Source organism: Drosophila bipectinata, chromosome 3L (assembly GCF_030179905.1).
Source record: "Drosophila bipectinata strain 14024-0381.07 chromosome 3L, DbipHiC1v2, whole genome shotgun sequence".
NCBI classification, from domain to species: Eukaryota; Metazoa; Arthropoda; class Insecta; order Diptera; family Drosophilidae; genus Drosophila; species Drosophila bipectinata.
Window position 1 is genome coordinate 18,058,335 of NC_091738.1, and position 14,977 is coordinate 18,073,311.

The following is a 14,977-nucleotide window of genomic DNA, read 5'->3' on the forward strand; positions in this document are numbered from 1 at the left end:
TATCCATGCGCACATCACTCAGCGAAAAATAACTCACACTCCGGTCCGGGACAAGAGCCCCGATTCCATTTCCAGACGTACATAGATCCATCCCGAGTTCCGTCCACCATCGCAACCATTTATATCTTAGGGCCTCGAGTGCTTAAATCAATTTTCAGAAACTTTTCAAATATATTGCTCTCGAGATTTTCATTTCAACATGTTTTTCATTTCAATAAAAAATAAATTGAGAACATGTTTATAATTGTGTAGGGAATTTTTAATTGATTTCAAGAGCAAAGGCTTTATAGAATGATACATCTGATACATGTGTAATCTTAAGTCTTGTTAAAATAATTAAATGCTTCTGAGATTCTGAATTAAAACATAACATGATTTTCAAAATATTCATTTAAGTTAGTCATAATCAAATGAAAATATGTAGCTCACTCCCTGTTTAGTTTTAATTAAATTCCCATGTTGATTCGGCTGCTCCAAATGCAATTATGCACTTAGAGCTGTAAATCTTAGACACGCACAACCACCACCTCCAACCACCCACCCACCAGCAGTACTATCTACCCCAAAATTCATATGTTAATGGCTTTATGCGTCACTTGCATCCTGGCGCATTGCATTCCGCCTTTGGCGTGGGCGCCTTGTGCCTCACTCTGTGCCGCAGACAGTCTGCAGATTGTCGGTTGCCCTCCTGGACAATATGGTGGGTGCCTTGCGGTTTTCTGATTTATAACATTGTTTACACGCCATGCCAAAAAGTTTGATTTACTGGCCACTGGGATGGCGGCCACACGTGTGCCCATTTGATTCTCATAACTCATACGCCACGTTGGTCGCCCCAAGCTGGTGGAAAAAGGACTCACGCATGCGTAGTGTATATATTATTTTGAAACATATCTTCTTTTGAAATAATCTAATTAAGTTAAATGAAAGCTTTTAAAATAATATACTCTCTTGCAAACATTTTCCCATAATAATATAGATTTTCTTCAAATTGTGTAATTATATGGATCATCAGAAAGTAATCCCCCTCCCTCTGGACATCCTTTGTCTAACCCCTAATTAACTTGGAAATTTCTATATTTATCTCGAATTTATCAAAGTCTTGCCGCCCGTTTCCCTGCGATTACACATGCATTTCCCATATAACTAACTGTTCACGCTACATCCGCAAGCGCAACCATGAAGACGATGATGATGATGATGAAGTTGATGCTTGATTAGCTGGACAGACAGGCTGACCCGATCCTCCATCTCCTCCCTCTTGGTATGAATGTTCATTTGAGCATGGCCCGCAGGCGGCAACCACACACACAGTCACACACACCCAAGCACTGGCACACCTTTTGAAGTTGCGCCGACATTTCAGCTCCAAGTCGAAGCTCTCCGGACAGCTCGGCCACATCCACATCCACGTCGAAAGCCACCCGTGCGAAAAAAGTGAGATAAAACCATGGCCGAAACAATTTAGGCCGATAGCTGGGAGTACTCTTTCGTTTTTGTGAAAATTATGACATGGTATGATTAAACCTCTGAGATGTAATTATAATTACATATATAATAATATACAAAAATCGAATAATTATACAGAAATAGTAGAAATTGAAACCCATTTTCAAAAATCAAAGTTCCTAAGATACATTATATGTAGTTTTTAATGTAACTTCCATACTTTTAACATAATTTTTAATTAGTTTAGTAGTAGTTTTTGTAGTTTTTAATGTAAGTTTTTTTTTTTTCATATAATTTATATTTTAACAAAAATATTTCTTATAAAGACTATTAAACAGCCCCCAAAAATATGCAACAAAAATGCTACAAAAAGGTTTTTATCTAATGAACTATAATAGGTAATATATTTAAGTAATTTAAGGTATTGTTATAGAAAACAAATTAATATTTAATACAAAATATTTGATAATATTTCGTACTCCAAACTTAAATAAATAAGAATTCGAGTTCAAGTTTCTTTATCCTCCTTATGTTGCCAAAGCAACCACTATTTTTCCATTACCTCAACCTGGCAAGAGTATTAAAGATAAAACTCAACATTTACGGCAAATCGGTGGTGGCGGCTTGCCGCTCTTATCAACTTGTCCGAAAGCTCTTGCGCTCGTTCAAATCAATTTGAAGCGGTTGGCATCGGCGGCTTGAAAGCGGTATCGTCATCTTGGACACAGCACCGCCGCAACATCACCACACACATCGATGAGGTGGGTGGCGGTGGTGCGGTGCCCAATGCGCATGCGCGGCTGCACCCACCACCCCGCCGCGCAGAAATAACCGCCCCTCCTGTTTAATGTTTTTTCTTTTTTGTGTTTTTTTGCGCCCAGCTGTTGTCGGCTTTTTGCCGGTCTGTTGCCTTTACTTTGTTCTTTGCCGTCAGCATTTAATGGTTGAATTTGCTCACTCGATTTTTTGCTTTTCGGTTTCGGCGCTTTTTTTCCCCCCCATTTCTGTGTGGCTTTTTGTTTTGTAGTTGCGGTTGTTTTTGCTGCCTTTTTATTAAATTATTATTTACTTTTATTACAAAGCGCGACGGCGGCATGGCAAATTAATGCGATATTTCAATTTGTGACGCCCGCCGACCACCGCCTGTCGCCTGCGTCCCTCCGTCTCGGAACAACAAAGGCAAATTATTGTGTGTAGAAAATAAATATATCAATGGGGCCGAGACGAGCCGCTGCCTACACTTGAACTTCAAAGCGCCTACCCAACCCTTTTTGCCAATAAAATTTCTACGCTACCAAAAATAAAACACACCCATACATACTACACCCTGAAAATGCCTTGACTTCAAAGCAAATTAGTGGACAAGGAGTGGGTGGGGGCGGGCGAAAATCTCTCGCATAAACAAAAGCCAATTGAAATGCTTCTAAAAGAGATTTTTGCTTTTTGTATATTTGCTGCTACTTAAGTTGGTAGACCTGCTGTCCCGATCCCGTCACCGACCCTGCACCCCGATGCCCTGACACCGTACCATACCATACATATATACCCATCACCGTCCCGGCGATTTGTTTTGCCCGTCACTTTTTAATTGTTGTCAACCCACACACAGAGAATAAAGGCATAAGAGCTGAGCAGGCACTGCAAGAAATAAGGTTACATTTTAGCAAAAAAAAATGAATATATTGCAATAGTTTTTTTTTTATTAGGGCAACAATTTCTACATGGGTTTAGCTTAAGATTAAGTTTTTTAAAAACACTTTTAAGTAATTTCTAAAATATGAATCCTTATATTCATAAGATCAATGAGGGCGGCAGTCCAAATAGGTGACCAATAGCATACCATACCATACCAATAGCATACCTTTGTGGGTGCGAGAAGGCTACTTTATATAACCGATTAAAGATATCATTCATTTATAGAACAAATCCTGACAAAAACAAAATAATATTCTCTGAATTTGATAACAATTTTATGATTATTTTAAAAAAGAGTACAATTTGATGTCTGTCTATAATTTATTAAAGCACAGTTAATGACTAATTAAAGCAATAATGAATTTAATAATATTAAAAAAATATATTTTTTTTATCTTAAGTTGAAATACCACTAATAATATCCTATTTTTTCTAAACCCTTCCTCTCTCAATATCCTCATTTTTTCACAGTGCATAGATGGAGCATTGGACATGGAGCCGGGCGCGCCCAAGTCGGGCACATGAAAAAGACATCAAAGCAAATCTTGACAAGCGTATATGCCTCTTATCTGCATCTAGCACTGGCAGTGAGACAGGGGAAGAGGAAGCGGAACAAGGACAGGAACAGAGCCAGGACAGTATGAGGACCGATGCAAAAGGCACACCCACACACACAAACACACACACAGTGAGAGAGACTCACTCAAACATCCAGAGGAAATGCCTTCCGCTGTACTCTGTTGCTGGTCTACTCCTTATGGAATACATTTCCTGTCCCGCCCAACGTCCTGAGTCCTGGGTCCTGAGTCCTGGGTCCTATGTCCTCGGTGCTCTGTCCCTGGTGGCAAACACATGAACAACTTTTAGCCGTGTTCGAAATTCGAATGCATTTTAAAGTTGGCAACAAAAACAACAGGAACCGTCATAACTATGACAACCGCAATAAAGTTGTGCCCCAAAAATACTCAAGTGTTGGACCATGGGAAAGGGCTGTTTTTGGTCAACAGGATTGGACTTTTGCTACTCAAATAAAGGACACAAGGAGACTAGTTGGGAAACTTTTCAAATCTGCAAAACATGCAAGTTGCAGAAAGGACGGGGGAATAATAAATATAAATAAAGTAACTTTTCCAGAGCTAAAAGTTAAAGCTTTAATCAAATAATTATATCAAATTTAAGCAAAAAAATAAATATTAATAATAATTACTTGCTAAAAAAACCTACCTTTAAATTTAGACATTGATTGGGCTCATAAAGCCGACTAAAGGATCTCTGGAATCCGAAATCAGGACCCTTAAAATTCCCCATCCAATTTATACAGTCCACGGCCCCTACTTACTTATTCTGCTGTTGTTTTTACTTGCCACTGCAACAGCTGCCACATTTTGTTTCCTTTTTGCCGCTCCTGTTGACGTTTATGCAAATTGTGTTGTTATTTTTTGTGTGTCATCCAAAAAGAACCAAAAACAAAAATAAAGAATATATATTCAAGCAGCAAAAACCAGAATTCTGAAAAACGCCTTCCTTCTCCAATCAATAAATGTAAATCTCAGCCTCGAGGACTTCTCTCATCGGCATGGCATATCCTTTGAGGATATTCCTTTGCCTTTCCTCACATTTAATTTAATTTGTAAATTATGAATTTGGGATTGAAGACTGGAGCTTAGGAGTAATGGGGACATATGGGGACATCTAAATCATTGGGCTACTGCTCCATTTACATCCTGGAAACTTGGTCCTTTCCCGGTTGCGTAACTCCAAAGTAATTAAATTGAAACGGAGTGCAAGATGTACACAAAAGCCGGAAACTGCATGCCAGGAGAGGGAGTTCTGGGGGCGTGACATATGTCAGGAAACTGGAAAAAATATTCAAGATGTTTTATTCTTCATATATTAAATTTTATTCAAGGATATTTAAGATATTCCTATACAGATCTGAACTTTTTATCCAAAATATTAATGTTTTTAAGAAGATTTTATAAATATTATTTTTTGTAGTGTATTGCATGGTACTTTCCATGGCAAAAGTCAAGTGTGTTCACAACAAAAGTGTTGAAAATACTGAGGGGGCGGAAAATGCAGCGGGAAACTTGCAACATGTTGACAGCACATACACGCACCCCCCACTGCCCTCCAATGTGCTGCCTTTTCGGGCCTTGGTGTACAAAGTTATAGTTATGATGATTGTTGATTTAGAGTTTTTAGTTTTTAGCTTGCCAGATGGGCCAAGAAGGAGGGATTTGTGTAGCATGCAATTAATTTTGTAGCCCCAACTTCAAAGCAGCTGAAAGGAGCCGCCCGTGGACAGATGATGACAACAACTCGGCAGCTCCGTCAATGGGGGCCTTTGATGCCACGGCATTGGATCCCATTGGATCCATTGGATCCCCCTCCCCATTGGATCCCCCATTGCTCCCCAGTGTCCCCTGACATCAGCGCTAATGGAGTAGATGCGGTGGCGAGGGCGGGGAAGCCCCTGCCCAGGCCGAAACCAATCCGAACTCTTTCTCTTCTGTTCCCATGGCCGTAACCCGAGACCGGGGAATGTCACAAATTCTTAACGTGCACTGAGAAAAATCGTGAATCAATTAGAAATTTAAAATTGTAAAGGTCTTAAAGGCTGGGAGGCTATATCTTTGCGAATTTCTATTCGATTCTTTTGCGAAATATCTTAAACGAATTGTGGATGAATTTATTATCAATTTGCATCAAAATCTATAAACATGGGGAAAGCATGGGGACAATAAGGCCCCTTGAAAAGGCTATATCTTTACCAATAAGTATCCGATTATTGAGCGGATTACCTTAAACGACTTGTAGATCGATTCTACATAAATTTGCATCAAAATCTAAGAAACAAAATATTTTTTAGACATTTTGTCAAATTTTCTGGATGACCTACTTCAAAAACATTGAAAATGCTGGAAAATCCCTGGAAAAGGCTATACTATACAAATATGCATCCGATTCTCCATCTTAAAGGAATATTCGAATATCTTAAATGATTTGTGGATTGATTCTCCTCCAATCTGGATAAAAATCTAACAACAAAGTATTTTTTTTGGATTTTTATCAAATTAAGTTTTAAGAAATCAAGTTTCCAAAAATTTTTAAATAGCATGTGACTAAGTACCCAAGTAATGGATATATCTTTGCCAATTTCCATCCTATTCGTGAACGGAATATCTTTGACGATTTGGTAATTAATTCTCCACAAATCTGCATTAAAATCTAAGAATAAATTCTTTTGTCAATTTTTTTTGTCAAATTTTCTGGAGGATTACCTTTAAAAAAATTGAAAATGCATGGGGAGCTCCATAAGCCTCCGATGCTAGCCGAAGTGAAGGCTATATCTTTGCCAATTTTAATCCTATTCTTGAATCCTATTTAATCCTATTCTATAAAACGATTCTCATGCATTATAACCTTAATAAATAAATATAAATTTTAGATTTTTTTAAAGTTGTGTGGATGACTTCCTTGAATAACATTGAAAATTCATGAGAAGGGAAATTTGGACCTCATCATCCTCAGCATAAGGCTAAATCTTTGTTAATAATTATCCAATTTTATTTTTGATATTTGGAGATAATTAAGACTTTTATTTAATTAATTAAATCCCTATATTTTTCCCCCCGTGTAAGACTAACTCCTGTTGCGGTTGACTGCACTGGTCGCCTGTCAATTCGAGAAGTCGTCACTTGGCTCCACTGCTCTGCTTGCGGTTGACATTCGCGACGATGGTTGTCATGCCTATGGCCTCCAATCCGCTGGAGTTAAGCTCAAACCCAGCATCGCTGCCACTGGCGACCTCCTGTTTCCTGTGACAAGTGTGGCTTTGATGGGTGGCCAATTCGGGACAGGCTCTTTGAACCAGAACATAGCCCCCACATCCATGGGGCTTAAGGTTTCTATGAGATGAGTGGGTTACAAGAGGTCGTCTTTGATGGCCTTGAATGTTGCAATTTTAGAAACTATTGAGTCATATTTTTAAGATAATCAAGAAAATTTAAAAGGATGTAAAATAAAGATTAATATTTGAATCTCTTTTAAAAATTACCAGATAATTACTTGTTGAAAGTAGTATTCCCCTGGGATTGCGGTCCATAGCTCCCTGATTTAGCTCTGATGAGGGTCTGGGGTTATGGGAGATGCCATGGGAATACCATCGCGCGTCATGTCACTTGTGGTTTCCATATCAAATATCCAATGCCTAACCAAAAATATGCGCATAAAGAATACAAAGAGGGAAATGCAGCCAACTATAGAATATACTATCCATATCCTTTCAGGGTGCTCTCGTGCTGCATTACCTTCGGCACACAGATGTGCATAATTACGCTTTTATTAACATTCAGCAGGCGGGGAAGCCGAGTGAAAAAGTGCCACCCACCCATGAGCCATGCCTTTGTCTACGTGGGCCGACTGTTGAATGCAAACAGGTGCGTTTTCTGGGCGCGTCCTGGCACATCCCCACAATCCTTTGCGGAGCATCCGCTCTCGGAGCACATCCTCCTCGGAGACACGTGAACCGCACTCGGCTTAAATGAAGTGCACACGCCGTCATGCACATCAAAGCCCGCCGCCTTTGGCCCGGCGCAGTCAACTAATTAGACACGCCCTCCGCCTTCTGCCCTCCGTCCTGGCAGCCATTCGAAACCATAATTAACGCTAACTGTTCTCCGGGTCTCGGGTCTCTCCACGTCGATTAGAATGGGCACTAAAAGTTATTCCACATTTGCCTTAAATCGAGGACTGTTTAAATAAAAATGTCGGCTCAATTATTTAATTAGTGGTAATTAAAAACTATCCTGGAGGACCTTATGCACTTGAAAATATTTTCAGATCTTGCGATTATATTATTTTTTATTTAACAATCCATACATTATTTTATAAAATATTCTTAACCTAAACTATCCAAAAACAAACTAACCCAATTTGTCTCAGTTTAAGCCCCGTAAAGTAATTAATGTCAGTACATAAAAAATCATTAAGATTTAGTTTAAGATTAGCTGAACCGTTTGCAGTTTTTAACCACAATTATAGTTTATTGTTTTAAGTTTCACTTTGTCAACAAGGGGTTTGTCTTTTTCGCGGGTTTTTCAGTCTTTGAATTTAAATATTTTGAAATAAATCGGATATTTGCGACGAGGGCCCTGACCATAATATCAAAAACATACCAATAATCTTTTAAAAAAAAATGTTAAATACAATTTGAAAAGTAACTTTCAAAAAAACAATCAAAATTAAATATATACATATTAAAAACCTTGCAACTTAAACTAATCTAATCTACAAACTGTAAAGGTCTGTTCACACAATTATCAACAACAAATGATGCTTAAAAATAGATACACGGTATATATGTTATTATATACTTGGGGGGATTTAAGTATTCTATAGAAAAGTGTCATATTATAGAATAGAATACTTTCATCTCCCATGTTATTTTGTAAAATAGTTGTCCTAGAGAGATGTATCAATTAGGAGAACCTTCGTTCTGGGTTGTCCTCCGGTGATGTCTTGCCTTCGCTTGAGTATATCCCCTGTTGGTTTACGTACAGCTGCAATGGCGATACCTGACCAAGCAGATGAACTGGCGGCGGTGGTGTCAGATCCAGGGGCGTGGTGGACGCTGTCGATAGGCTTGTGGGTGACGAGGAGCCCATGCTAGAGGAGCTGGACCTGTTGGACAGCGACTGAGCCGATCTGGTTCTTCGGAGAGGCTCCACTGAGGCAGAAGATTTGCGGCTGCCCTGCTCACCATAACTGTGCACCCTACCCACCACCTTCAGGTTGGTCCTATACGGCGGCTGAATCTGGGCTGCTTGGCTGTGGTAGGATTTCCTTAGGATGCAACAAATGGCTAAAAATGGCACTATTAGAATGCCGCAAAAGCCAAGGGCGATAATTAGGAATACATCAATGCCTTCGGCTCTCCAATAATTCAACGTGTTGGCATGGGATTTAAGGTAATCAGCTCCTCCAGAGTCCAAAATGAGCTGAATCTTTCGCACAGCTTTGGCAGCTGGCGAGGAATCGCGGCTTATCAGTCGCTCGCTTAGTTGTCTCATCTTTTCCACGTAGCTGCTATTCAGGGTGAGCTGCCTGATGCCGTGGAGCAGGGCATCATAGGTTATGGCATCGTAGCTCACAGTCAACGAGACTCCGTGGAGTTGCAGGCGCTTGGCCATCACCTCCTGTTCGGCCAAAAAGGGTATGGCAAGTATTGGCTTTCGGCCCACTATCGATTCCCAAACACTCAGCTGCCCACAGCTGCTGATGAACACCTTCACCTGCGGGTGGAATAAAACCGCTTGTTGGGGAAACCAATCTGCAATCATCACATTTTCCGGCAGCTGCAGTTCCGGTACAAACTGCTCTGTTTCCCATTTCAATAGAAAGTGAAACTCCTTCAGATGCCCAAACACATCCAGGATAACAGATAGCTTTTCCAACGGCAACTGAGCCGTCTGGACATCGGCACCCAAACTAAAGTAAATCACCCCGCTTGGTGCACTTTCCACGAATGATTTGAGGTGCTAAAAATAAAATAGAATTAAGATAAAGGAGACTTCCTTAAGCACTTACTTACTTTTGGCAAAAGAATATCTGGTTTGTTCAAATGCATCCCGCCCACCTCCACCATGTTTGGCAAATAAGCTCGGGAGTAGTGCAGACCTGGATGGGAGTTAATGAGGGCCAGGCTCAAGTTCTTGGTAAGATCTCTGTAAAGCGGCAGCTCCTTAACGAGTAGCTCAAAGTGATTCGTGTAAACCGATTGCTGGGAAATCAAGTGGAAAAAACTGTAAAAAAATAATAAAATATGCCATTTAGAATAATTAGTAAAAAGTGAAATTCAATTCGTGCTTTTTTCACGTTTTTGCAACGTAATTAAGGTTTCGCTTTGTTGACTTTGATATTTCATTTAAAATTCTAATAGCAGGGTAGCAGCAGGGCAATTAGATTCAAAGCCCTATGTGGAATTTTCAGCTTTAAATAGATGTTTGTTAAAGTATTTGTTGCGTCAGAACAGAAGCTCACAATGAGATTGCAACAAACACTCATCAAGTGAGTATTAAAGATAAAACAATACTTTAAAGTTTAAACCTAATCAAGAGTCTTAAGTCTCAACTATGCGTACTTGTATGTCAAACGTTCAAAGGTAGCCATTAGCGAGTTGACAATCCTCTGCCTGGTATTCATCTTCTCCGTAAAGGGTAAAAAGTTGCTGGGATCAAGGGACGAAGATTGGGGATTTCCAAACATGTTGTTCAGCCAGGAATTGGCGCCGGTGGGACTGATGGCAACGGTGGGAATTCCATAATAAAAGGCCAACCTAAAACCAGACATATTAATAGAACAAATCTTGTAGAAGAACCCCAAACTTACCCTAACAAAGCATCACTTAGGAACAAGTCCACAATAAGCAAATCGAATCTCTCGCCGCTGGTGAGCAGCTTCCTCACTTGGGGATCGGACAGAAGGATGTCCACGTTGGTGGTGCCGGCGTAGATCATCCGGGTGAACCGTTCCATCACACTCTGTGCGTACATTTCCTCCGCCTCGAAGCTCATGCCCATGTCCAGCCAGTTTTCTCTCAGCCCCTCGATTCTCAGCTCCCGGATCCGAGGGATTTGCCAGTCCACGCCATCCTGAGCAGCATGTGGACTAATGAGAGTTACCGAGTGGTTCCCGGGACTCTCCACCAGCTCCTGAAGCAGTTTCCGTCCAAAGAGATAGTGCGACTGCCAGACGCTGGGCAGGACTGCCAGGACATTGGCTCCCAAGGCCACGCCAACACACAGCAACAGCGAAACTAACTGCAGGAGACGCATTCTGGATAAACTGGTATCCGCATCCGCGTTCGTGTTTCGCGGGGCCTTTGGTCTTCCGGTTTTTTTCTTTTTGTTTTTTTTGCTTTTTTTCTTCCGGTTTTTTGTGCAAAAAACAAACACAACTACAGACGCACGAACAGAGGTAAGCCAGCAGCCCCTTTTGAGGCGTCTATTATTATCTTCCGCAGAGGCTCGATTCTCTGCTAGTTGACACCATTGTTGGATGGCCCAATATCCCCGGCGTTAATTAAATACACAAGTTGGTAAATAAACTGTGCATTGTTTTCTTAGGATCGAAGCTATATATTGTTATCGATTTCATCACATCTCTTATAGCTCTTGAAGCAGAGTTGCCACATATACCCTATATCTAACGGCTAAATAAGTTTGAATTTGGTCAATAAAAATAAAGGGGATTTCCTAAATTTACTTTATATTTATAACTGCTTAAGCTCAATTCTAAAAAAAGCATTATGATTTATATTTAAATATCTATTGCCCAGGGCTGGCCAACAATAACCCCTGGTATTTTAAAACCTTTTAAAGGATGGCCACACTGACTGCATTTTTGCACCCCCTCTGCTTCTTGTTCGGCTTCTCGCTGTAAACAATTTGAAATTTGCATTTATTCGCCCCACTTTATTTAGTTGCTAATCAGTCTAAATTGCCCAACAAAAGGAATACTAAATTAAGTAATACCTGCTGCCGAAAACGGACTACTTTTCGAGACAAATAAGCGCAAAAAACAGCAAACAAGCTAACAATTTTGGCCATTTGGAAGGGTGCCAAAATAAAAACCGGCAAAAAAAGGGGGGCAAAGAATGTGCATGGGGCATTAGATGGCAGAAAAGCAGAAAAAGTGAATAGAACAGCTGGCAGACCAGGTGCGTGGCTAGGATCCGGATCATTTGGCTCTAATACGCGGCCCTAAGCAAACACGACAGTTGAGAGTGGCAGGCGGACAAAAACAAAAACAACAACAAAAACAAGAGCCATAAACCGGCAACAACTGAAAGTGCAGATACAAATCGGGCTTACGTAAGATACTCGTAATAACTGGCAGTTGGGCAATCAATCACCTCCAAAATGTCGCAGCTATCAAGTAAGAGTTTTTAAGATTTAATTATAAATTATTAATAAATTCTTTTAACTTTTAGATTTCATCGATGTGGACAAGCCCCTGTTCGATCTCAGCACCTTTTCGGGGCGGTTCGAGTACTATTCCTGGATGACAGATCCCCGGACAGTAATCCTGTCCAGCGATCGGCTGCTCCAAGCCAAGTCCATGATCGAAAGCTACCGACAAGGGAAACAATCGCCGCAGGTGAAGCCGGAGGAATTCCATTACAACATGAAGCTGTATAGCTCGGCGTTCCATCCGGACACTGGCGAGCTGCAGAACTTTTGCGGCCGTATGAGTTTTCAGGCAAGTCTCGTGATGGTTATCGGCACGTGGATCCCTAAAATAGAAACGTCTGGCGAAGCGTTTGTGAATGGCTTGCCAAAAATATAGAGGAGGCACGAAATTAACACAAGTTATCAGGGTTTTGTTTATCTAATGGCACTATAAGTCATTATAGATATGAATAGATTAAGAGGTCTGCTAGATAAACTGTATTTTCTGCTACTTTAAGGCAAAGAACTAGAAGATTCGAACTGTATTCATTAGGAAACTTGTTGACTAGTGTAAATAATTGCTTCTTGTTCTAACATCCCCCTTTAGGTCCCCGGTGGCATGTTGATCACTGGCGGAATGCTTGCCTTCTACCGCACCGTGCCCGCCGTGGTGCTCTGGCAGTTCATCAATCAATCCTTCAATGCGGTGGTCAACTACACGAATCGCAATGCCAATTCTCCCACCAGCGTTACGCAGCTGGGCGTGGCCTATGTTTCGGCCACAACGTCGGCCTTGATCGCGGCCATAGGATGCAAGAACTACTGGTCGAAGAAGGCGTCGCCATTGTTCCAGAGATTCGTGCCCTTCGCCGCCGTGGCAGCCGCCAACTTTGTCAACATTCCGCTGATGCGACAGAATGAGATACTAAACGGCATCGAGGTGAAAAACGAGGAGGGCGAGGTAGTGGGCCAGAGTCGATTGGCGTCGGTCAAGGGCATTGGTCAGGTGGTGGTATCGCGCATCTTGATGGCAGCTCCGGGAATGCTGGTCTTGCCCCTGATAATGGAGAGGCTGGAGAAGCTGCCCGCCTACAGGCGCATCAAATGGATAAATGCTCCCTTCCAGACCCTGATGGTTGGGTGCTTGTAAGTTGTTGTTACTTATATTATGTTCCTAAATAAAATGAGAATATTTTTCCCATTTCAGCCTCTGCTTTATGGTGCCCACGGCCTGCGCCTTGTTCCCGCAACAATGCTCCCTGGACACAGCCACCATGCGCACCTTTGAGCCCGAACTCTACAAGGAGATGGAGAGCAAAACTGGAGGCCTGGTGCCCAAGAAGGTCTATTTCAACAAGGGTCTATAAGATCGGCCAGATATCTGCCACCTTTGTAGGACAATAATTTGTAGGGGTTTCTATGTCGTCGTGTTTTATGTAGCATTTATTGTATCAGTCTGTTGTTTGTGTCTAAATGTCCTAGTCGCTAAGCCAAAAGGAATCTCAAAACGTATACATTTTTAGAAAAACTCAAATCATAAATCGGATATTTTTTAAAATTAAAAACAATAACTCAGCTTGTACTTAATGGTTGCTCCATTTCGTGTATGTTTTCTGTTAAGGTATTACTAGACTTTGTTCCTATTGGTTCTACACTTGCCTATAGTTTTAATATAATGCCTGTTTGCCCAGAAGATAGTACCCCGAAGAGAGATTTGTAGAACAAACTACTAACTAACTAACCAATATAGTGCATTGGTTTATGGTTTTGAAATAAATATAACTCAAGTGACGTATGGGTTTTAAAAACGTTGTTTATTAGTTATGCTCTTTTTATCCTGTATAGGTATATATATATATATATATTTCAGTATATATAACGTTGCGGGCTTCGTTTATTTAGATATTCGAGTTTCATTCATCGTGTTGTAAAGTTTACAAAATGTGCAAAACACAACTAATTAGCGTAGAATATTCGTTTCGTCAGAAGGGGGACACTTCTTTATTGTTCGATCTGATAGTTGGGATATATCGATCATTAAGGGTTTCCTTGAAGCTGTGGCTCTTTTTTCCGCAAAGGTACAATTTCGATACAATATCGCTTAATGTGGTATTTTCGGTTTTATTTCTCATTTCATCTAATTTTTTGTTTTTTTGGCACTTTTGCTTCCAATTTGCATTATCTCGGTGCTAAACATTGATGGAAAAATTCAACACTCAGATTCTTGTTCAATATTTTAAAATTGTTAATCTTAGGCTAACAAAAACCAGAACAAACGTGTTTTATCTTTTCCATAAAAAATACTTTTCGCCTTGTGCCTTTTTAAAAATTTCAATTTTTTGTCACATGAATCAGCAAACATTTATATATTTTCTTAATACATTTTTTCCATTTTTCTTCTTAATTTTTTTTATTAATTAAGTGGCAAAACATTCGACACACAATTATTCAATATATTTTTTGCTGCTTTGTGGCCATTATACCATTGGGGGTTTTCGTTTATAAAACATGTCTTCCATGCCATTCAAAAGTTGGCAATTGTATTCTTTATTTATACTGACTGAGGCTTTCAATATATTATGTTGGCAATTAAAATTTGTTTCCTGCTTAATTAGTTCCCGGAAAAGCTCGAAGGGTTTTCGGAGATTTTCCTCTTGAACAGGAACTTTCGATCCGTAGCTAGCTGCCTTTAAAAACACTGCATATTTATGTTTTGAATAAAGCCGTAATTCTTACAAAAAAATTAACCCTTTCGAAGTGGACAAGGTATATATCTGTTTCGTATCGGATCTCAAAACAAACACTCGTACAACCCATTGCCACGATTGGACTTAATTTCCTGAGCTTTAAAATTTAGAATATTCTGACCATTTTCCAAT

The 14,977-nt window shown here is 40.2% G+C and overlaps 2 protein-coding genes across 2 annotated transcripts; one reads left to right on the forward strand and one right to left on the reverse strand.

The window, feature by feature from the left end:
* Positions 1 to 7,991: 7,991 nt before the first annotated feature.
* On the reverse strand, positions 7,992 to 11,295 carry Ugt316A1 (UDP-glycosyltransferase family 316 member A1). The gene is made up of 4 exons (XM_017252332.3): positions 10,537 to 11,295; positions 10,289 to 10,483; positions 9,740 to 9,950; positions 7,992 to 9,686 (listed from the first exon to the last, which is right to left on the reverse strand). Exons 1-4 carry the CDS (start codon positions 10,980 to 10,982, stop codon positions 8,628 to 8,630), a joined length of 1,911 nt encoding a protein of 636 aa, XP_017107821.2. The 5' UTR covers positions 10,983 to 11,295; the 3' UTR covers positions 7,992 to 8,627.
* A 238-nt stretch (positions 11,296 to 11,533) lies between these two features.
* Positions 11,534 to 13,618, forward strand: Sfxn2 (sideroflexin 2). The gene is made up of 4 exons (XM_017252163.3): positions 11,534 to 12,084; positions 12,140 to 12,408; positions 12,706 to 13,244; positions 13,306 to 13,618. Exons 1-4 carry the CDS (start codon positions 12,069 to 12,071, stop codon positions 13,463 to 13,465), a joined length of 984 nt encoding a protein of 327 aa, XP_017107652.2. The 5' UTR covers positions 11,534 to 12,068; the 3' UTR covers positions 13,466 to 13,618.
* Positions 13,619 to 14,977: the final 1,359 nt, after the last annotated feature.